This window comes from Spea bombifrons, chromosome 11, assembly GCF_027358695.1.
Source record: "Spea bombifrons isolate aSpeBom1 chromosome 11, aSpeBom1.2.pri, whole genome shotgun sequence".
NCBI classification, from domain to species: Eukaryota; Metazoa; Chordata; class Amphibia; order Anura; family Pelobatidae; genus Spea; species Spea bombifrons.
The window spans coordinates 19,983,747-20,008,196 of record NC_071097.1 but is presented as its reverse complement, the minus strand read 5'-3'; the positions used below and the strand labels follow the sequence as shown (position 1 = coordinate 20,008,196).

The following is a 24,450-nucleotide window of genomic DNA, read 5'->3' as shown; positions in this document are numbered from 1 at the left end:
TTTAAGTTTTCAATCTGCTTTACCTCCCAATTGAGATTTTTTTTTTTTTTTTTTTAAAGAAGTTGTGCATTTATGTCAGATATATACCACCACTTATTCGGTAATTCCAACACATTTTACCAAAACAATTTGCCTTAAAACAAACACCTGGAGTGCTAGTGGAAATGTAAATACTTAGATGCTAGAATAGAAGGCACATGGAAATATTAATTGTAGCATAAATAAATATTTGAAATAATAAAGAATGGGGAATTTTATTAAAGTTATTGAAAGAACGATCTCAAATGTACAGTATTATTTATCTTGGTTATAAAACTAACAATGATGGAGAAAACAAAAGAAGTCTAAAAAGTTATATGTGCATTTAAAGAAAAGGGGTAAGAATAGCCCCTGCTTATAAGCAAGTTAACGGAGCCAACAAATTGACTAAAAGTTAGCCAGTTTAAGATGATTACCTAGACAAAACCAATGTGCCAATGATTATATTGAGCTTTGGGTACAAATATTACGCATGCACATCTTAGAAAACTCAACTCACCAAACATAGAAACATAAAAAGTGACAGCAGATCAGAACCATTTGGCCCCTCTAGTCTGCCCAATAACGGTGGGGTTTTTCCTAAAACTTTTTGTTTATAATACTAACACAAAGGTAATTTGCTTTGTTTCTTAAACGAATAAAATTGATAAAAACACCATATCACAGCCAAAGTATGACGTATTACTGTAGTGTAAGAGATATATATTTTGCAACCTTTATTCAGTATATTCTAAAACCAACATGTAGGAATTGAGGCTAAATTAATGAAACCCATAAGTATTCAATCTGCTGAAAAAACAACCTATACATGACAGTAAATCTTCAAAACCTGTACATGAGCCTGATCTCATTTTAATTCACTTCACAAATAACTTTTTTAAATAAAGCAATTTCTAGAGAGCATGTTATTACTTTATAACTGGAAGAGAAGGGTACACATGTTTAAAAAAAATACACATTTAGTTTAACACTTTACTTAATTGAGTACAAAAGAGAAAAATATAATGTTAATTCAGATCTTTTTCCCTTGTGCGTCAAATTCTTTCTACATCCCGGGTAAATCAATCACAGACATCTGCCGTAACAAACTCTTAGGAAAAGAGCATCTCATCGTGTAAAAAAAGCCTAAATGACAGCTAGCACCAGCCACTGGTGTGTAGGAAGCCTTACACATTTACAGATAGGGGTCATGACCCTTCCTTTCAATCCTTCTTAAATAAATGCAAATTTACAAACATGGCAAAGTTTTACGAGATATTCTATCGCTCCAAGATCCACAGAAACCAACAGATTTTATTAGAAATGGGCACATAATATTTGCGTATTTTTTTCTTTTTATGCGAGAAATAAAATAGATTAGAATTATGTGGGCTGAATTTCCCAGAGTGCACCACCACCTGTGTGGTCCTTTAGACTCAGCAGGAAGCTAGTAATGCATACCCTGTTCCTACACTGTGATTGACAGATAGCCATTGAGTTAGTCACTTGCAAAGAGATGTTCTTTTTGGTACCTCATTTAACGTTTTGGTGTCCAGACCGATGTTTACGGGCTTCGCTCAACAGTGTGTTATAAATCCCTTTGGTGCTCAACAGGTTAATTTTTTGCAGAACAAAGGAGGCAGCCAGGAAACTCTGCCTGCATTTACAAAAACTACTGCCCCCTCTAATAAAAGGGATCTGGGCAGGTTTGATCACAACTTTCAAATGCACTTTATAAATAGCTGGCTTCACACTAGAATCTAGAGTAAGTTGCCGCAGTCATATACAAACATTGTAAAACTTGTGTATATGCATATCGCTAAAATGATGTGGGCCGCTGTCCATGGCGTGGTGAGTTGGAGAAGGGTTGGGGGTGTGGTATAACAGGTTGGAGTGAAGCTAGATCAGTTGCGTATGGCGTAGAGTGTTGGGACACAAAACACAAGTGTTGTGATTGTGTGTCTTGTATATACTTAACCTTTCTTCTAGCATTAATGTGAAATCCTGCGGCACAATGGGTCTCCTCACACTCTCCTGAGCAGGACTGACAATGCTCACTCTGACAGTATGGAAGGCCAGCGGCCCACCGGACACTTGCCCAGGATGCCAGACGACCAGTCTGGCCATTTCTTTGAGAGCACATATGCATTTCACATGTTGCCGGCCACCACATTTAAAGTGCTGCCGTACAGTGCAACGTACAAACTCATAGAAGGGGACCAGAAATGTAGTTATACATCCCACATATTGCAGGGCAGCTTCTGACAGGCACTGGTCAGTAACATATAAAATTCAAATCTGCCTGGGAAAAAGGCTGATGTGGTCACCCTACTGTGCATGCATGATTTAGTTGTACTGGTATTTGCTGCCACCTGATTTCAGTTATTCAGCCTAACGTTACTAAATAAGGTAGATGCAGGTGTTATAATGGCATAATGTATTCCCATTTTAAAATAATTTGTAGTATAAGACTTATTATACAAACACTGCAACAGGGCAATAATACTCTTTCTGACCAAAAACTAGCATAGTGTCTTAATATGTAACTTTGGTTTCAAGCCAATAAAAGTCAACATATTTGTTAGGGAAAAAAAATGTTGCAAACAAATGCATTCTTGATTCAAAAATAAGAGTGATTTATGGTACATTTATTACCTTAACCCCAGCATTGTCCAAAACAGGCATAAACAAGGTAAGTAACTATGTACCTGCAGAACAAACACAGCTGTTACAGTGATGATTAGGGATATAATGGAACCCAGGCCTGTATCTGAACCAATTGGGAGAAGCTAAAGGACCCAGCAATTGATTAGGTGTGCAGGGCAACAAAGCAATGGTCTCATGTTTATTCTATGTGGCTTCTGTGCAGGCTGGGGATCAAGTGAGTTCCCATAATTTAATGCACCTGGAATAGCAGAAGATAAAACTACAATGTCGGCTCTGAATGACCCCACTATTTGCAGAAACAACAGCAACAAGAAAAAGTGAAAGCTGTAAATGTGGTAGCATGTTTGCTACGGGGGTCAGCAATGCAATAGGCACTGCCTGATACAAGCAGCTGATTGTGTGATATTAAAAAGTGCAGTTTGCCAGCTATTTGGAATGCATGAAGGTACAGCCTAGTCCCCATTTTTCATTTTTTTAAATATAAATTTGAGTCCATTTTACATCATCGTACCCGTGAGCAGCTACATATAGGCCAACTTACTTCAGTGGGCCCCAGCAACTTATTTTGGCTACCTACTGAAACCAACCAGTGAACTGTAATTCCATTAAACACTCCATTACATTAAACAAATTCATATGAACATCGCAGGACGTGAATATAATATGCAGAAACTGGTCTACATGGCTTAATTGTCATTGATTATAAATGTGTTTCTCAAACATTACTTCCTTTCATTACTAATAGAAAAATATAGTCATTAAAAATAGTAAAGCTTAAAAGATCCTACCTCTACCACTGATTTTAAATCCAGTCGAAAGTTAAAATCTCCAAAAATAAAGAAAGGTACTTTTTCGTATCGATGATCTGTAATACTGAAAAGATAAAACAAATATTACATATAAACAGCTAATCGTGACAATCGTAACAAAAATAAATGATCAGAATGAAATAACCAGTAAGGGGTTATTGGTCTAATGTATTTAAACATTGACGTTTTAAAACAATTCCCATATCAAAATACATTGAAATAGTAATTACGACATGTGATGTTCTAGGTCTCACTTTGTACACACCTTTTATATGCATCTGTTTTTCCACTAGTGTGACACATGAACAATCTTTTATACATTTTTATTTAGCATACAGAACGAAGTTTAGAATTTAAGCAAGGTAGTACTTGAAAAGTTAGTTTGAAATAAAAAGATCTTTGAAATAAACGTACAATAGTTGGATTGGAGCACATTAAAAACAGAAGGTCATATCTGGCCAGTGGGCCTGAAGATACGCAGCCCTGATCTTCAGTAAGAAAGAAGGCACAAACAGTACTTGTTATTATGTTTCATTTCTTTTTTTCTACAAGGGCCACTGTATATAATGTAACATTTTACATTAGATACTTTGGGATGAGTCTGTTAATGAAAAGCCATAACTGAAGCAAACCTTGTGTCTTTGTGCCAAGATAAGATAGTAAGTGGAATTGATGTCTAGTTTTTTTACTCCAGATTTAAACCACACGCAAACTCAGATATATGATCCAAAAACATATTCTTGGAAGTGAATTACGTACACCCTTGGATTTTGTATACCCTAATACAATACCTGAGAGAGTTCACCAGGCACAAAAAGATGATTGGAACCTCAAAAACATATAATATCAATAGGGAGATGTTGTATGGGTGAAATTATATGTCATCAGGCTGAAATGGGGACCAACAAAAATTGAAAAAAAGGTTAATTCTGAACATATTTGTCAAGGACTAACAAAGCATCCCAATAAAACATTAAAACATTCTTTGCTATATAGGATGTTTCATTCAGAAAGGCAAGTTTCAGAAGATGCTAACCAAGAAGTTGTGGAAAGTGGGCAAAGTGACAGATGGTATATGTGAATGATTCTCATGTAATAATATTGAGAAGAGAGATCTCAATTAGATTTTTTACAGATAAATGAACATATTTATAACTTCAGCAGACTGTAAAGAAGGCGACAAGAGGAAAACGTGCAAGTCCTACTTCAGAAAATATTAAGAAATGGAGATAGATTTGGAACTGCAGACAAATCTTTTGTTATGTTTATTGGTGTAATGAGGTACGCTATTGTTGTGTTGTTTTTTTTTTTTTTATTGTTTTGAAATGGGAAAAGTCTTATGTTTACTTTACATGGGCCAGTGTTGTAAAGTTTTACACTTGATACGCTGAAATTAGTCTGTTCAAAGAACCCACTACTGAGTCTCGTCTTCTGCTTTAATCCTTGGATATCTAAAACCTCTAGGAATTTTCCATTTCCCTCAAAAACCTCACGAATAAATATTAAACATTAATTGGTGGACAAAAAGAAGGACGGGTTACAATGAGGGGGACTTGAATAAGGAAAGGGTATTATTTAACTTTAACCACATTCTTCCCGGCCTAGAATTCCTTAAGAGTAATGAAGGAAGGAGTTTACAACTACAATTTAGCAGAACATTCATTCACAACCAGGTGGTTAATGTTTGAGTCAAATAAATTCCTAAAGACATGAAGTCAATCCATCCAGTCAAGTTTAGGCTAGTCTTAGACTGTAGCAATATTTCTATCTGGTAAACATACTCATTCCTTCAGCTTGCTGTTGCTTCGATGAGCTGGAAGGCTGCATTGTAGTTACACATGGATACATTCACACACATACATACAAAAATATGGTAAAGGTTTTGGCAAGTAACTAAACACTTTGACATATTACACAAAGTTTCTCTGTTTCCCAAGAATGTGCTCAGATATTACAAAGTGTTTAAGAAAATCTTTGTTTTAATTTAGTCCATTAGTCACACTGGCCGACCCATCTGTCCTCATGTAGATAGTTTCTTAAACATGGTTGTATTGTTTTGGGTATTTCTGTGGATATTTATCCCATAATATAATTGATGCTACAATATGGATTGGGTCTATTTAATGCAATAGTTAAGGGAGACACTACAATAGAGAGACTACAGTATGTGCAGTTGGTACACAGAGATGCAATAAGTCCACCCCGTCTTGTCTAGCTAACATTAATCCACATACAGAATCAGGTATGGAATTATCTCTGTATTTTTAAACACATGCAGGGTTTATTATGACAATTAATCATAGTTATTGCTTACTGTCTGAATAATCTCTGTAATAAACAGATGCTTGACAAAAGACTACCAGAAGCTGGTCAGAGTGTGATATATCCTCAATCGAAATCTTTATTTATGCATTTCATCTTTCTCAATGAAGAGATGTAAGAAGTATGTAATAACCCATATTGTCAAGTATCACAATCCTCCTTAACGTTATCTGTATTAAGCAACATTATATACACCCCAAATTGGGTTACCCTAACACCCCTCTGGGAAATGACTACCAGAGTTTATAAAGAATTAACTTCAAACAAAGAAGAAAAAAATAACGGACTTTGCCAATTTCAGTAATTCATTTCGATTTTTGGCATTGCTCAAGGTCATTTACAGCTAACATAAAAATAATGAATGTTACTGAAGTGGCAGAAAGGCATGAAGAATGGCTTTTTAAATAAATTGATTTTTCAAGGAAGGTATGTGTAGCTAATTTTTCCCCAAAGTCATTTTTTTAAATTGACACTTCTTGCCAAAGAAGAACCACTTACGGCTTGTTAACTAAATGGATATCACAAGTCAGTAATGATGGAGTCAAAAGATACTGGGCCAGACACAAACGGAATCAGTTAATTAAACCTCAATTACATTACTCTTACACATTTAAGGATTTCATAAAAATGATATGTTTCACCTCGTTTATGTATATTGCACTTTGCCCCTAAGGGATTACAACCGGAAAAGGCTGCCGAGAAATAGAAAGCCTTGGAGGAATTTAGTTCTATATTACAAAACATTATCTTTGTTACATCACAAGAAACATTAAAACGGATATATAGAATTTTTGTTTAAAAAAAAAAAAGTCTGAACTAATCTACTTCTAATCCTCTTTTACCCATAATGTTAAAACTACGTGATAAAAGAATATGGTTAATAATATTGATTTACAATAACTGTTCCCAAAGCAGTTAGTTTTTGTACTATAATTTGTTCCTTATATACGTTAGAACAGCATGTCCATAAGTATGACTGTATTTTTGACTGATATCATTTCATGGGCACAGAATAATAAAATGTAACCGGTAATCCTGTTTAAAAACTATAGCATAACAGCAATGTTATCCCATGAATGTCCCAGTCACATGCAGTTATATATTAAGGTTAGGTCCTGCCCTAGGGCCTGACCCTGTTCACTGCCTCCAAAAACTCCTCAGGACCTATCTCTGTGTTATTGTCCTCTCCACGGAGTGCAAGGATACGATGTCATATTGCAGCTCAGCACCTCAGAAGGACATGTGGGTACTATGGAGGCCGTGCCAACTATCGCCATACCGCTACAGTGTAAATGGGTCGTTACAATGGAGATCTGTGATCTCCCCAACCAGCCACTTGAACAGAAGATCTGCCCTGTTTTGTTAAGGGGCATTGGCCTAGGCCAATGTAATATTCCTTATTCGTCATTTTTCAGCCATGTCAAGAGGCACTGTGCAACCCTATTGCTCTCCCCAGAACTCAGAACCCCTCCTGGCTCCCTGAAATAGGTAAACCTACTCTAGTGGTTCGATGCAAAGCAGAAGGAATGGGACCAACAGATGGAGAGAAACACATTCTCAAATTCAACGTGTCACCTTCCACATGTACTTTGTATGCAGTGCTTCTCTGATAACTTCTCTGATGTCCTGCCAATGCAATCAAGCTATAGGTGAGGACCCTGCCAGGACCCCCTGGGTACAAAAGCCATTTCATCTTAATGCTATCAAATAAAAAGTGGTGGGTCATTGTGAATTCTGTAAGGAATGGGGATGCTGACAGAAAAAAATAGCATGATTGTTCCTTTAATATCTGGCAGTACAACCAGTTTTAACTAAACTGGACCACAATTTTGGGTTTTAGAAAAATCTCCTTATATTCCTACTCTTCTGTGGTGCTGAATTTGCTGTCTTCAAAAGGGGGAGAACATGGGTGCACGATTAGAAGAACTAGTAAAGTAAACTCATCCAACAGTCAGCTTTTAATGATTAGGGTGAGGAAAGATGGGCCAGTTATAATCAAAATAAATACAAAAAGCCATGATAAATTAAAATGGCTTCCCCTCTCGTGCAGCTTTATTGCCGCGGCTAAAGATTTTATAAATGTTATTACATGAAGAAGTCATAAGTTCTCTCTGTAAAGACATCCATTGGTGAACTGTACAACAAATGCATCATAACAATAAGCAGGTGGCTAGCATGATTCATTCCACAAAGGGTGAGCAGGAGGTTAACTAGTAACAATGTTAGTGGTGTATAAAAATATCGCCATACATCACAGAGCCAGCCAAAATGGGGAATTTTCCTTATAGAACTCGGAGCCTGGTAACGTAACAGAGTTTTAAAATACACGAGTATTAAAAAAAAATAAAGTGTTAATGTGCCTGACAAAATAGTACACATTTTACTAAATTTATGGGATTCTGGATTAAATATTTTTATCATGATGTGATCCCCTGAGATAGTAAGCAAACATATAACATTTTGTTTCAGGATATTATGTTCTTTCACCTCATCTCAAAACTACAATCGCCAGCAGAACCAGCTTTCGGCAAAGAAGATCATAAACTTAACCAAAGGGGAGAAATGATTTAATAAGGAGGACTAACCATGCAGATCCCGAGTACAGGTAGTTTATATGACTGCTGCCATTGGTAGACACATACATCGGGTTACTATACAATACGTTGTTTAATTGATTTTGGAATCTTGCATATGTTTATTATTATTATTAATGATCTAGAAAAGTGATAAACCTCCTAAACATGATATCAAATGTGCCTTATCGCTTCAGTATGTTAAATTATCTGTAGCCTGTTGCTGGACCTTCCATTATAAACCAGCATAATCTGAGAAATTACTAATCCATTAAACAAATATAAAGATGTTGCAACCATTAAACACTTACAATTCAATAGTTTAGTGTTTTAAAATATTTAAGTGATAAAATAAAATTTAAAGCATAAAACGCTACTTCTATTACAAATAATAATAATATAGTTTTATTGTATTTGTAAACATATAATTTTGCCCTACGCAACTTTTTCTTCTTCAAAAAATCAGAAATGAAGACTTTTTTTTATATGTGAAAAGACATTTTTAAATACTTGACAGTAAAAATAAATAAAACAACAAAAAAAAAAGATTTCCCCCCGCTTTCAAACAGCTCTGAATGAGAATAAAAAGAGTAAAGGAGAACTGTTCACTGGAATCATTCACTAAGCACTCTCTCTAAAACTTTGGGGTAGTTTAAAAAAAAAAAAAAGAAAAAAAAAAGCAGATAAATAGCAATTTAAAGTGGGAGGTTGTGGAGCATGATTCAATGTGACAAGGGGCACACTGATTTGGCTAAACCATTTCTCAGGGCACTTTGTAAGGAGGATCAGCTGCATTATTCTTTAATAGCCATGGCTAATGCAATAGCTGGAGGGTTTTGTCCAAAGGCAAGGTATCAGCTGCAGGTCAGAAGGTAACATTCTGTTTACATGATTATTTCCTAAAGCACTTATCTAGTATTCGGTGTGAAAGTTGACTTTACGGTTTGTAAGGAGGCCTAAAGAATTGAAGGAATGGGAAAAATTAGCCACACTGAGTTGAAGTTGAATGGACTGAGGTGGGAGGTCTGAGAAAGCCCCACTGTGGCTCTCAGCAGGATACCTTATTAGTCGCGTCATTGCAGTTCATTCAAGCAAACCACAACAGTGTCACCAACATTCCCACACAAAGACAAAGTTCTTCACACAGTCTATAAACATGCTTCTCCTGGCCAATTCATCCTGCGTTGACACTGCTGAAAAGCCCCTCTTACTCTCTTTTTTTTAATTTGTAACACTTCTAGTACCGTGCAATTTATAACAAAACATAATGTCATACAAAGCACAGGAAAATTGACATCTTAAAGACCAACAGGCACCGGGGCCCTCCGCACAAATGAATACATGACACAAAAATGCCAAAATGGTCCAATTAGGTACTAAACATAAAAAATGTGAAAACAAAACATAAAGCTGTTGAACCATAAGAATAAATTGGACCTATTTTAAAACCCTTTCTTGGTGAAGAAATTGGTTTAATACTCACTAAACTTTAAAAAAGTTGAAATTCTATATAAATGTTGGAATTTACTTTATAGGATGAAGCTGGAACACATGGGAAGGAGCGAAATGCTAATGAGATCTTATTCTTGTTGCAATATTTAACCCAAGTAGAAGGTTAAGCCATCTATTTAAATATGAATCTCGTGAAACTTCTTGGACAGAGACTGGGAGAAAATCTCTTTGCATGTTGTCAGATCAGTGAGGTATATAGGCGGCCATGCACAGACTCATAACAATGGAGAACTTTGCATACCAGCTAGGTGCAAAGAAACTGTGCAACACCCCACTGTCCACATTAGCAACAAAGAGGACTTTCTCTTCACTGCTTTACATTGTTATGAAAAGGTCACTTGAAGGTTACCGGACAAAGCCATGTAAACTCCATAACAGGGATCTGTAAATGATCTGCCCATTATCACATAAATTGGTCACAGGTAAAAATATATATATTTATAAAGACAACTTATTTTTATTTTTTTTCATTCATTGTCAGGGATTGCAATGATGATGGTAGCAGAGCTATCCACATTCACCACAGGTGTGATAAAGACAGATCTTTATAGAATTTTTTTCTTAAAGTAAGTAAATCCTTTCTGTTAATCTATGTATCATGGTTAGTAGTTACTAGTAGTACCCGGTCAATCATTTTCTATATGGTAATGTTTTTGGTTTACATTACTTGACTTTTAGAGGCTGATATAGTAAGGGAATTTAAGCATGCATGGGATAGACATAAAGCTATCCTGAATATAAGACAAGATCAATGATTAATTAAGATCCCAGTCTTACATCAGAAAAAAAATAGGCAGATCTAGATGAGCTGGACGGTTCCTATCTGCTGTCAAATTCTGTTTCTATTTGGTTTGGCGCTTTCTCCCGGGCCAAATCTTTATTTCTTGCCATTGGTATGACTTTGTCTGGTTTGAAATAGGAATGCTTTGGAGGCCAAACTGGTAGTCATCTGTGGTCTTGTCTGGTGATAAAATTAAGTAAGATGAATGCATTGTTTAACCAGAAACAGATATGTCACAAATACCACTAAATCACAGTATATTCTGCCCTGCTGCCATCCAGCTGTGACCTTCAATATATGGCTCTACCTTGCTCCTTTCCCTGTTCTTCACATATTGCACCAACCTAACCTCTGTTAAATGATCTCTTATTAATCATATTTCTCCTTCTCACCTTTGTTCTCCTGTTTTCTGTTTAATTATGTAATAAAATCCTGTCTAACTGAAATGGATTTCGTTTAAAACAGAATGTTCAGAAGCACGATGTCATAGTAAGGACATCATTTGGAACTTTGAGAATAAATGCATGTAGTCTAAGCTCAGTATATGCTAAGGTTCTCACAACTGAATCACGTATCGCACTAGATTTTTATTGTTAGTCCTTTGTAGGGCAGGACGGTGTTGTAATTGTAATCATTGAAAAAAAGACAGCAATTTGGGCAAAAACATTTCTGTTTCTATTGAATCACAAAACTGAGCTGGGTTTACATATATTTGTCTAATAATATTTGATAATTTATTGCAGGCAAAAATATGTAGTGGCACAGTTAATCACACGGAAATCACAAGGAAATTACATGGAAAATGTAAAACCGTATTTTGCTGGACTTAAAGTCCTTGTGATTCTTGTTCTCTGTGCTATGAAATTCATATCTACTACTCATTTATATTATATATTAATCAATACGCGCTTGGTAGATCATATATTCATTCCTCATTTTACACTAGGTAAGCTAGCAGAGGGAATTTCATATATTTTGGGAACAAAGGGGTTACCTTAAAGTGGTGCTTGTTATTTAGTTATTTTTTAAAGCTGCAATAAGCATATATTTCTTTTATTTATGGAGCACAGCACCACTACCAAGAAACATATACACAAATGCACAGATGCATATACTAAAGTATAATACTGAAGTTTCCCCTAGCTATATATAATTCAATGCTCAATCAGGTAAATAACACTTAAGTAGCAATGTTACCCAAGGGTAGCTAGAATGAATAAAGTATAGAGAGCCCTGCCTTTTGTGACCACATAGCAGAAGAGATATAAGGGAAGTGTATGGGAGGTTAGTGACCCCTAGTGGAAGCATATGGATTTAACCTGTTGCAATGCAGTGGAACTGTGTACTACCGGTATTTAAAACATGGGAAATAGCAAACTTTTGAGTCAAGCTTTTGTCTATTTTAGCAGTTTTTTTCTTAGATAATGAAAATGGAATAATTATTAAGCGGCGCAACTATTCAAAAATATAAAAAGAAAATACTTTCTAGGGGGTAATTGCAAGGATGTTCAGAGAAATGCGGATATCCTAAAAAGCTCATTGACACCATGATTCATATATGAATTCATATATGAATTCAAAGTATATATATATATATATATATATATATATATATATATACACAGCATAGATAAAAGAGGCAGTGTGCTTTAGAAGATCATCCAAATTTTTAGCTTTGCAAGAGAACAGACCCGTTAACCCCTTACAGAATTACCTTTTTAACTGATATCTCACATTAGTATAAGGGGAGGTTGAATCATCCTTTTTTTAAATGCTCCCTTAGGTTTCCAATTACATTTTTTGTCAATTCATCATCTGCTGGCACCATAGCTTAAAAGTCTGCAATATTTTAAATTTTCCATTATCTCATTGGATTCATAACCAGTCCAAGCTTCAGGCCATATTCTTTTTTTTTCTCAGACTCCCCTCATTCACTGCGTTGTCCATGGATGAGGCTTGAGCTAAGTATGGAAGCTTAGCTACACACGGTTTGGAGTTACAGAATTCTGACCCCTACATATAATTTACAAAAGAATAATGAAATGTCATACTGTAAACCCCACAGGACTGGACGGGTGTCTAGAGTGGCACTAAGGCCAACTATGTTAACAGGAGTATGGACCAACTGTGACTGTTGCTGTGTGCGCCTCCTGGTTGGGTATGGGGTAGCCATGCCTATCCAGTGCCAGGGCTGCCTAGTCATCCCCAGTCCGGGTCTGTTGTTTTCCCTCTCAGACTCAAAGTAAGGTCACTTTGGTTGAAAAGTTGAAAATGGAACATATTAAAAAAGAGCCTCCCCTATGATTTCATACATCAGTCTAGTGTGTGTGTGTGTATGTGTATATATATATACATATATATATATATATATACATATATATACATACACACACACACACACCATGCACATATTGTTGGGAATTCAGCGTTATGTGTTAAAGTATATTTCTCCCTCCCGAGACTGTACCTTTAACAGCAAAATGCTATCATATTTTGTGATTGGTTCTTTAGATGCAAAAGCTTACGACTATTAATAATACCAAAAAAGGTTGAAGTTGCAAACAAGAGGATGAAAGGTGTTGTCAGCAGAAGGATGTAATTAATTTGGTACTTTAACGCTTTTGCCAGGTCTGTTAGATCAAGATGCAGTGCCCATTTTTAATTTCAATAGCACTGTTTGGAGGAAAAATTGTAGTATTTTGTAAAATTAATGACCTTGTCAGCTGCTATTTAGGTGAAGAGGAAAAAAAACCCCAACACATCAATTTAATATACTTAATCCGCAGAATAGATAACAAAAACAGCCATAAAATCAAATTTCTTTGTGTTGTTTGCTCTTATGTAAATTAATTATCATGTTGTTATCTACCCCTACTAAAATTACTAATAAATAAAAAGTAACTGCTTATGATCTCTGCATCAGAAAGCAAAAGAATCACACTATCACACTAAAAGCCGGCCTGGGGATTAAAACTGACCCTGGCACTTGGCTCTTTAAGGCCAACAGCCGATAAATTATGTTTGTGTGGCCGTCTCGTGGATTTTTGCAGCGGCATGTTACCCACTTAGACTTCTGCAAAGAGAGCCCCTAACTGAAGAGATCTATTGCACGAGCAGGAATAACACTACCAGCCCACTGGGCAGTTGCCTGATTTATTTGACGTTCAATCCAAGCGTCTTATTTAAAAAAAAAATTGATGCAAAATTGCTCAGTTTATTTTTTCTTTTCATATTGGCAGGACATCCTTCCTAGAGCAGTGACCTACTCACTACCACAAGCTATGGTAGCTCCCTGCCTACCAATTTACAGTTCTTGAGCAATTAGTTCACTCCATGTGAAGGTGCAAATATCTATTCTAGCACAACTAACACTAAACCCATAAAATGCTACAAAATATAATATAAAAAGCCTTCATGGTATACAACAGGATCTAGTGACATGAGGGTCAAATTTGAGATTTTTTACTTTGACTACCAACTGATTTTAGACTATCATATTTTCTGAATTTAAATGGAATCCTCTAAAGTTCAGTGGAAACTTTCCTGAAGGCTGTGGAACACTGGAGAATCCTGTCAACTACTCTGTAGTGAGAGGCCTCTTTAAATTTTGATTACAATTTAAAGTCAACGGGGAACAAATAAATAGTATGGACCAGGTGCATGCATCACTACTAACTGAAGATAGTTTAGTAGGAACTCCTGAGTGCCATGGATGTGATTGAATGACCAAGTCACAATTCATTTCTGCAAATTAACGCAAGATCGGTGGCCACAGCGTTCAATGGGACTGACCTCAAGAGCACTGGTAAGGGGAAATTTGCAAGTACAATGTGTGCTTTTTATCCTTCTTTTCTACTGGACTCCTCAGGAAGTAAGCGACCTTGGAGGATTTCCATGAAATCCAGTTATTATTTCTTATAGTGAAGTTTTCTTAGCTAGTTTGAAAGAGTGTTCAGCTTTGGAACAGTCATATGCTTACAAGTTTCTTTACATTTCACCAGATTCACTTCTGATCTGGTTACAAACTTGTTTAACCAAATTATGGGCAAGCTAGTATAATTATTAGCACACACCTCTGAAAGTGGTACCTGGTACTTCCCGTAAGTAGGTAAGGCAGTGTCATGTATGTATGCATGTATGTACAGTATGTATATAAATATGTGTATTTCTGAATACATATACAAGTGCATATTTATTTGTGAGAGAGGGTGTAAGTGCATGTATTTATAGATGGAAAACAGAATATTTAGTTTCGGTCGGGGGCATTTTAAATTTGTAAACAAAATTTACTCTCACTTACTCTCTGAATGTTTTTCTACCTTCTCTGATGACCACTTCTGTTTCTCACATCTTCTTGTTCTCCTCTCTTCTTTCTTTATCGGCATCACTGTGGACATGGCCTCTCAGCGAATTTCCGCCAAAATTTCAGAGCTTCTGGTAAAGTCCTCGACCTTCCAATGGGGGGAAAGGACGTCACCGGAAGCTCAGCCACTTTGGTAGAAATTTGCTTGGAGGTCATCTCAGCGAAGATCCGGAGAAAGAAAAAAAGAGAGAAGAAGATGTGCAAGAAGATGTGACACACGGAAGTGGAGATGCGAGACAGAGTGTAAGTGATCGGCGGAGAAAAGTAGGGAGACATTGGGAGAACGTGAGAGAGAATGTGGACAAGAGTATGAGAGAACATGAATTAAAGTGTGAGAGTGTGGGAGGGAAATAGACTGCAGATTTTGGATGGAAATTCTAAACTTTTTGCTTTGTTTTTGTCCATTTGGAGTGGGGTCTGGTCTAGTTTTTGGAAATTTGTATGAATTTACAAAATCATAAAATTTGGTTACATTTGCAGTTCATATGAATCCGAAAGCACAAGTCTCATAAATATATACATTACAATAAGCAAAAACCAGAGATTGTTTCAGGCATCATGACACAAAGAAAAGTTAAGAATGCATTCAAGTAAACAATATTAGTTAAATAAAAATATTAGAATATACGTAATCAGATGAAATTGGAAATAATATGGTTTTATGACAAACTAAATAAATCGCTTGACCTGGTCATGCAATGACCCCTAAAAATCTGCAGCCACCATTGCAAATAAAGGGTCAAAAGGACACAGTAACGCCCCTCACTAAAGGTGAAAATAATGTAATTCACAGAAAAAAGGGCTTATCAAGCAAGAACTCTTTTACCAGAGTGCACAGGGTTAACGTGACAAACAAACAGGAAGTATTTGCTGAGCAATCACATCTATGCTTTATATTGCTGTTTGATGAATGCTGAGATTTTTCAAGACCATTTGTAAGCAAGAAAAAAAAAAAAAGGTCCATTACTCTTCTGTTAGCATTTCTCAGCCGAGAGCATTATTGTAAATGAGACCTGGCTATAAAGGTTTTACATTAATACAAATTAACAGTTGACTGATTTATCGAATCAATCATCATCTGCTCTACCAAAACTTTGCACGGATGGGTCAAAATTTGTATTAAGGCAAGGACAGCAAAGTGAGCCCCATAAGCGTATATCGACAAACATGTTTAGACTAACGACTATATAAAGAAATAAATTCCTTATTACCATTACATGGGTTGGGGGTGTTTGTTCATAGCAGTGTTTAGGGTTGAAAACCTCACAAATGATCTTGCTAACATTTAAATGTTACACCCATGCGCAACTGAGATTGCGGAGAGAGCATTTAAAAAATAAATTATAATTTTAGGGGATGAAATAAGAATGTGTTAATAATGAGGTTTTAATTAAGAACGGTTTTGTATGATCTCAGACTGTATGGTAACGTCATCATTTTTGTATGTAATTCCGATTATCAGCAATAAAAAGTCTTAAAAAAATAATGTTATACCCAGTGTAATCTCAGGGTACTGCGTCACATATGTTTATGGTTGCCAAGCCTTCCTTGTCTCCTGCCACATGAACAATGCTCGGATTCAGTGTTAGTAACAGTAACTAACAACAATTGGCTACACCGTGCGCACCAAGTCTCTAAACACTCGGCAAGCCTGACGATTAACTGATTCAGTGCCAGGTTTGGAAGCAATTATTTGCAGGCAATATAAAATTTGATCCCTGTGACCTTTTATAATAAACAATTGATCCTTAGCATTGGTGATACCTTTTCGTGGAACCAACAGTCCGACTGAAGATGTAGAGTCACAAAAGCTGCTATGACCTCAGAGGTTCCTCATTCAGGTGGAATAATTTCTACATATAGACTTTGAATTGAAGCAAAAATAATTCTGCTGTTGAAACACTCTCCAAAGAAATGGCTAGCACTAAACTAACTAACCTTTGTATCAGGAAGAAGGCTTCTGTCATCTACACAGTAGATAATATTAGTATCTTTGATGAACCCAAGAGTGTCATCATTTTAAAGGTGCCAAGATGAAAGACTATGCCAACAGAGCTTATTGTTCTTCCAACTATTTGCAATTCATATGTAAATTCATCTTTTCAAGAGCTAGAAAATTGGCCTTGTACCCATCCCCTAAACTGAAGAATATTATTGTTGCTAACACACCATGTCCCTGCAAGCATCATGAGCCAATAATGGACTGAAAGGCCCGGCATATGCAGAAGCTCTTGCAGAAGCAGGGCAGTGAGAAACAGGAGAACAAAGAGCAAATAGAAAGACATCATGGCACAGTCTAAAATGAGGTAGCTCATACTCGATTCAAGTTTTTTATTGGGTAAATGAGTAATACGTTTGTGTTGTGGCTCCAGAACTATGAAGCTTTGCTTACTGTAGCTTTTTTAACCTTTACCTGTGTTGACTGACCTTAGATTGTCATTGACCCTGACTGACCTCTGCTACCTGCCCACCTTTTGTTGACTTGGGTTCAACATGAAATCTCAACTCATGTAGCTACTTTAGCTTGTCTCTTGCCATAAGCTGGTTATAGGGGACTACAGGGGCCAGAGTCTCTACTACCGCAGGTCACACAATGCATGTTATGTACCCCCTGAAAAAAGGTAGCATAGATCAGAGATGGAAACCAGACGGAAAAAGTCTTGCCTGATTCCTACTACGACCTTCATATTAGCAAAAACTCTCTCATTCAACTCTAACTGCACTTAACTCTTATCAAGTGTACAGCATCATGGACTTTAAACTTGCAGTAACACACCTGCTCGGGAGACTTATAATAAAGCAACATACGAGAAAATCTTTCTACAGCATTCGGTTGGTGGATCCAAATCTCTAAACGATGAACTGAAGAGGAGTAAACCATGATTTGGTCTCTTTTCATACACTGTGTGTCACCCTCATGTCATTTTACATTGCTTGTCCTTATAATGTTTTTGGTAACTTCAAACTCTTGGGCCTCCTTAATGTTTAAGAGTCACTTGCCTTCAACTGATCCTGGCACTAGGGCTTGTTTGTAGGTTTCTAAGTGGAAATCACAACAGCAATCACTTTACACCAAGACATATTGAAATTGATTAATTGACCTTACCATAGGTAATGCAATGGTCCAATTAGTAAGGTGATAAGATACCAAAACACCTTTTAAACTTAGCCCCCCCCCATATTCTTAGGCACAAGTAAGGAAAGAATTACAGACCTTACAAAGCAATCACAAATTTATACCAATGGAGGAAGAAAAAAAAAAGCATATAAACAGTAAAATTAATTGACTTCTAGTAGAATATAAACATTACAAAATAAACTGCTCACTAAGACAATTTAACATATTTTAATTTAACATTGATATTTCAAACTGTTTTTGATGCAAGGCACCGATGCCAACCTTGTTTGTATTTAATGGGTTATAGTAATAAAAAAAATACATTTGCTTCAAGAAATGTGATGTACATGCTTGTTTCAATAAAAAATACATTTTACAAAATTCTATAAAAATAAGAGAATACCCACAATGGAAACCAATGAGCTTCTAGTGAATAAGACAGCACGCTTTGCAATTCAAAGTCATTTGCTCATTACAAATAGGTACATTTAGAAGATATAAATAAAACCACAAGGGTCATTTATTTTCATTTTCCACTAATCTAATAAAATAATATCAAGTGCCTTTAGCATTTATGGATTTTCCTTCATTTGTATTAAAAAGAAAACAAACAAATGTGCATGGATAAGATTTATTCTCAGATTTTAAAATATATATGTATTTATTTAACTTGAAGGTGCTTGCATACATTGGTAGATCGCTTACACAGAGATGATAGATTCCCAAGGATATTGTTTTGCATATCTAATTCAGTTTAGAGCTCCAAACCTCTAGATTGTAAGCCTGTTTGAACAGGGCCCTCCTCACCTGTTGTTTCTGTAAGTCAAATTGTTATGTTATATCCTGTCTACCCATTGTACATCGCTATGGCATATGATGACACTATATAAAACAATCAATAATAATAATTGTTGGCGCTATATAAATGAAAGACAATAATAATAATAATGCAACACATATATAATTATTTGTACATGAAAATGTGGCATAAATTAGGCTGACCTTCAGCATTTAAAGAAAAGACTCAGCATTTCACTGCCACTGACTGACAGCTTAAGCATCCAATCAGTGGCACGAAGTTTCAAATCATGGAGGAAAAAGAAGATTTTGCAGCATGGCCGCACGTTCTGTGTCTAGTAAGGATTTTATTTTTTATTTTATGTCATTTTGGTAAAATGCATTTTAGTAGACACAGAGGGTTAGGGTCACTCACAGATTACTTTAATATGTATGACGGCCCCTTTAACTTTATAGATTGAACAACTTAACTAAACACGCCTAGAATCCCAGATCTTCCCAGGAGATACCCCAACTGGCCCTATCAAGTGTATAAGCGTTGCCTTATTGGCAACTAAAATTACCTTTGCCAGGAGAACCCCATCAGGAGATTCTTTTAACTTCACAGTTCATTAGACACATGGAAGAAATCTCCCATGGGGTATCCAACTCCTCAACACTTTGACAAAATTTGAATTTGTTGGCAGAGAGGATGGCTTGTATGCCTAGTTGGAATCCTTAAGCCATTGGGGCAGAAGAATGCACTCCAATGCACTCAGTGGCAACTCTGGGAGCCTAAACGGTTTACCTCGTTAATGATTAAGGCTTAGGCCTTTATGGTTTTCAGATATTTCTCATTCTCAAAGGCGTCTGCATCAGTTGAATATGACAGCAGATTATAATCACATCTGTATTAGTGGTTCTGCCATTGTTATGAACACCCACCAGTTCTGATCTAATTTTATGTCTCTGTATCTATGGCATATTATCAAGGGTCATGACTTGACTTTCTTAAAATGAATCTTTTAGGTGCTTACATCTCTTTTGGAGCGCCATTTTGCATTACATCATTCATGTTACACTGGGGTTGGAAAATATTATATTTTTATAGTTTAACAATGTAATGCTTTCCGGGTTACAAGAAGAGATGTGAAAACTTTTGGGTTTCTGCAACTCTTCTCTGATACCAAAAAAAAAAAAAAAAAAAATACTGACCGATAAGCCTCACATAAGTTGTTACTTGTATTTCAATCTATGTAATTGATCTGGTGATACTTTATTTAAAGTAAATGGGCCATTTTACCTAAGAGTCACAGAGATCTGTGAAAAAGAGACAAGTTTTAAAAAATTTTCCCTTCACCTCACCCCACCCACACAATGGCTGCCAGAACTAATTGATCAGTGACTTTACTACAGGGGAGGAATAATCCCGAGAACAGGAAGTTTAGATGGTTACTCTCATTGTATCCACATAAGGCAGGGCTGGACAAATATGTAGTAAAAGTTAAGAGCCAGAATATATTCAACTTATTGTTTCGGAGGTTATGGCACTTAGTTGCTGAAGAGGCCATTACCAGGTTCTCCTCAATGTTAGCAAGCAAGTTCATGGAAAATGAGGCAGATTTACGGGGAGCTGGAAACCCTAACACCAGCTTTAACCTAAAATATACTCATTCTTAATGGATTTAACCAAAGTTTTAACCTAACACTTTTTTTTTTGCTAAGGGGCTGTAAATGACTGAAAATTTACAGAGGTTAAAAAAGATGCACGCTGTGCACTGGTGAATATGTTTGGCTAAGTAAAAATGGTGTTAACTAGTATTTTTGAAAAATCGCGGATTAAAACAAAACAGAACCAAAAACAGTAGTTTGTCCTTATTGTCAGAACTTGCAATAGTCATCTGACCGGATAAAATAGCAGTGGTAATATGCCAACACTGCTGACCTATTTGGAAGGGGCACCAACATTTTAGATCATGTTCACTTTACCACCCACGGATTTATACTTTTAATAGATACATAGAAGCCCGGATACAATTTACTGCATGAAAAAAGGCCTGCTGAAAAAGAACGGCATTGTCCTGTCCTCCAGTGTTCTTAACCTATTAAACGCCAGGTTGTTGAGGAAGACCCCTCGTGGTTAAGTGTGGCATGCCCCAATGGCACTGAAGGTGTTAATGACCCAGTTCTTTGGCAAGGAGTCAGTTTTGCCTAGAAACGAAGTGGTTTCTATGTTGCCCATTCAGCAGCTAGTTCTGGGAAAAGCCCAAAGAGAAACATTTAGATTGGAGGGCTCTTTGAGTCAAACTGACAGATGACTAATGAGGAACCATAAAATGACAAAGAATGGTTGTGTGGAGCCTGTGTGGAGCCTGTGCATCACAGCGGCTCTCCCTGGGAAACTAATTGCTGAGAATTGTTAATAGTAACATTATTTTGAAGGCAATCATTCCTTTTCAATGCCCAAAATGAGCATGAAGCAGGTCTTTTGACTGGACATAAAAGTTAAATGTCCCAATGTTGATCAAATTAACTTCTGCTATGTGACAATGGACTATATTTGTGAGAAAATAATAGTGGGTATCAAAGACTGCTTTATGCCAGAATTTCACACATGTAATGTAAAAATGTTTCTGTTGAACTAAACCAGGCAGCATTTCAAAGGCAAAACAGAAAATTGCTGTCACGTTAAAAAAAAGTCTTATTTAACGGGGTAACTTCAGGAAGTCCTAACAGCTATTGAATAACCATGCGGTGAATCTGCAACCGCCACTCTTATAAAGTTGTCACTTTAGGTATGGTCAACTCAACAGGGAAGTTTAGCAACTGGGAATAAGATATTGAACATTAACGCAGACCCCAGACACATTTAGAAAGGGGCTTAACAAAGAGTGTAATCAAACATGGGAGGGGTAACAGTTTTTGTGTGTTTTCCCCAAGTTTGATCTTGTTTAGATTTTGAACCTACTTAACCTTATTACATAAAGTAAATTTCCATCTCAACAAAGAAGAGACACACATCATTCCTTAATGAAGCTCTAATGACAAATGAAAATATTTACCAGGGTGCAAACGGCCCCATACAGAAACAAAGAATGTCTATATTTTAGACATGTATAGCCATGAAAGCAGCGCGCTGTGACTGTATTGGCACGTTAAACTTTTTGTTTCAGATTGAACAATTTACAGGTTGAAAAAAGTAGTATGTAATTTTTTTTCCCCCCGATTGATAATGATTAAGCAGTTATAGCGAATACTTGTAAAAGTTAGAATTTCCGAATAAGCACTCTGGGCAAAATCCATTCCCTTCATAAAAGAAGATTTTTTTTTTTCTCAATTTCTTTTTAAGACGTTGAAAAGTTTTACTTGTTTATCAATGGTTCTGCCACAAAGTTAAAAAATGTTAGTGAACGTCAATAATATTTTTAGTGTCGGGAATGGACTAGGGGTGGAAATCAGCCCTGTCGATTCAAATGACATGCCTGCCGCCACTAGCTCAATACACAAGACGACATGCTCCATTCTTACACGCTGCAGTGTGCACCCGCATGTACCCAGAAGACGGCTGCGTATTAAAGGATGGCACTAGCCACAAAGCCAGCAGTAAAGTACATGGGAGATGCCTCCCGCACATTAGGTAGATTTTAGTAGGGTAGGCTGGGTAGAATGAATGGGTGAGCTGGTTTGTATCTGGAGTCATAATTCACATTTTCGACAAAGGGGACATACATACACTTGGAGGAGACATTCATTTTAAGTAGGCTGTAGATGTAAACAATGTGGTCATTTTTTATGGTGAAAAACTACTTAATGAAGGAGAGGCCGTGTCATTTATGATATTCCAGGAATAAAATTATTTTTGTCAAGATCTGGTGAGAACCACAAATGTTCCAAAAGCAACAAAACTGGTATAATGAAAGTAGATAACACAAGCGTCATTTTATCAACTCCTTTATTCTAGATTTCAAGGAAAATCAGACAATCAATGGGTATCTTTACATGAATTTGAATGTATCTTACTATATAACTACATGATGCAGCAGTCTGTATAATGCCTTTTCCTTCTTGGCAGACAGGCACAGTACCATTTAGCTATGTTACCAGGGATAGAAGCAACTTCAATCAAAGGGAAGAAGGTGTCCTGCCTTTCACCAAAAAAAAAAAAAAACCAAAAAACAAAACCTTTTGCTGGTTTAACGGTTTCCTTCTTAGTATTGTTCCGTGCTTTACTGTTAAATGCTCTTTGCCAGTTTAAAGGCTTTGGAGGAAAAGACTTATCAGCTTCTATTTTCAGGGGCACCAGATCTGCATTATTAGGCCATGCAGTTAAGGGGATTTAAAGACCTGACTTGGAACCTCTCTCTTCATGTTTATCCGACACTGTATAGCTCCTGCTGCTCAGCTGGAAAAGCAGTTCAATGCAGCTTTAAGATGAGATTACAGGCAAGAAAAGAATCAGCCCCCCCCACACCCTGTATACTTATATGTTCTCACTTTCCCTTTTGCTACTGTCTGGAGGAGTGGTGTTAGACAATGGTGAAAGATGGTTCCCAAAAACATGAATAGGGGCACTGTTGGTGGTAGCATTCATTCAAAGTGAGCTTCAGTGTATTGTCCTCCCCAATCAGCCGATCAGAATAGAGTTTGCTGGTGGCTGCCAAAAGGTTAGCAATGCAGATGAAAAGGGTTAGTCATTATTCACTGCTTTTACAGAAATGCCCTTTTGTGCGACTCAGCCCATCATTTCACTATGGAGGTCCGGATCCGCGGCTGGTTGCATGCTCAAAATGAGCAATTTGTGTGAATGCAATTCCACAAGTGGTGGAACAACCTAGAATCCAGGGTTTCCCCCTCCTGGACAGTGGAGAGCCAGGACTTTTTTTGGCAGTGTCACATTTTAATGATATCCATCACAACATCTGTGACCCAAGGTTAACACTAAAACTACAGTCTCATTCCCTCCCCATTGCCAATGCATCGTGGGAGGTCTGAAGATAAAAATTAGCTTAATGAAGCAGGCAGCATGCTACAAGCAAGCAACCAATAATGGGATGGTATTTGACAAGGCTCACCATGTTTAGAAAAGATTCCTTTACAGTGTAACAGATGAAGATTGCAAAGTTTAGACAAAGAAGAGGTTCAGGGAGGGGAATAATAAGGCTTTTCACATCTCTCTAACCTGCCATGGATTACCATAAGGAAACCAAACAATTTTGAGAAAATATGAGAGTCGACAGGAAACAAAAAGCCGAAATAATTTATTGATGGCCTGAAAATAAACCTGAAAGGTATAATCTTCTCAGCTTTAACATGCACACAAATATAACACAGGCTATACACCTGTGGATTGTTTATCATTCAACTGTAAGAATCCTTAGACATCAACACTGGTTGTGAAATGTGCTTGAGACAGTGAATGGTGTTAATCCAAATTAAGGGAAGTAGCAGAGGAAAGAAGTGATATAAGTGGTACATGGTTTAGTGGGTCTCGAGAACATCATATCAGAGTA

General features: G+C 36.7%; 1 protein-coding gene across 2 annotated transcripts in view; it reads right to left on the bottom strand.

The window, feature by feature from the left end:
- INPP5A (inositol polyphosphate-5-phosphatase A) overlaps window positions 1–24,450 on the bottom strand; it is a 199,890-nt gene that overhangs the window by 49,828 nt on the left and 125,612 nt on the right. For both annotated transcript variants that reach the window (XM_053450442.1, XM_053450441.1), the window contains exon 9: window positions 3,474–3,558. In XM_053450442.1, the coding sequence (XP_053306417.1) occupies window positions 3,474–3,558 (85 nt within the window). The remainder of the gene's footprint in view (window positions 1–3,473; window positions 3,559–24,450) is intronic.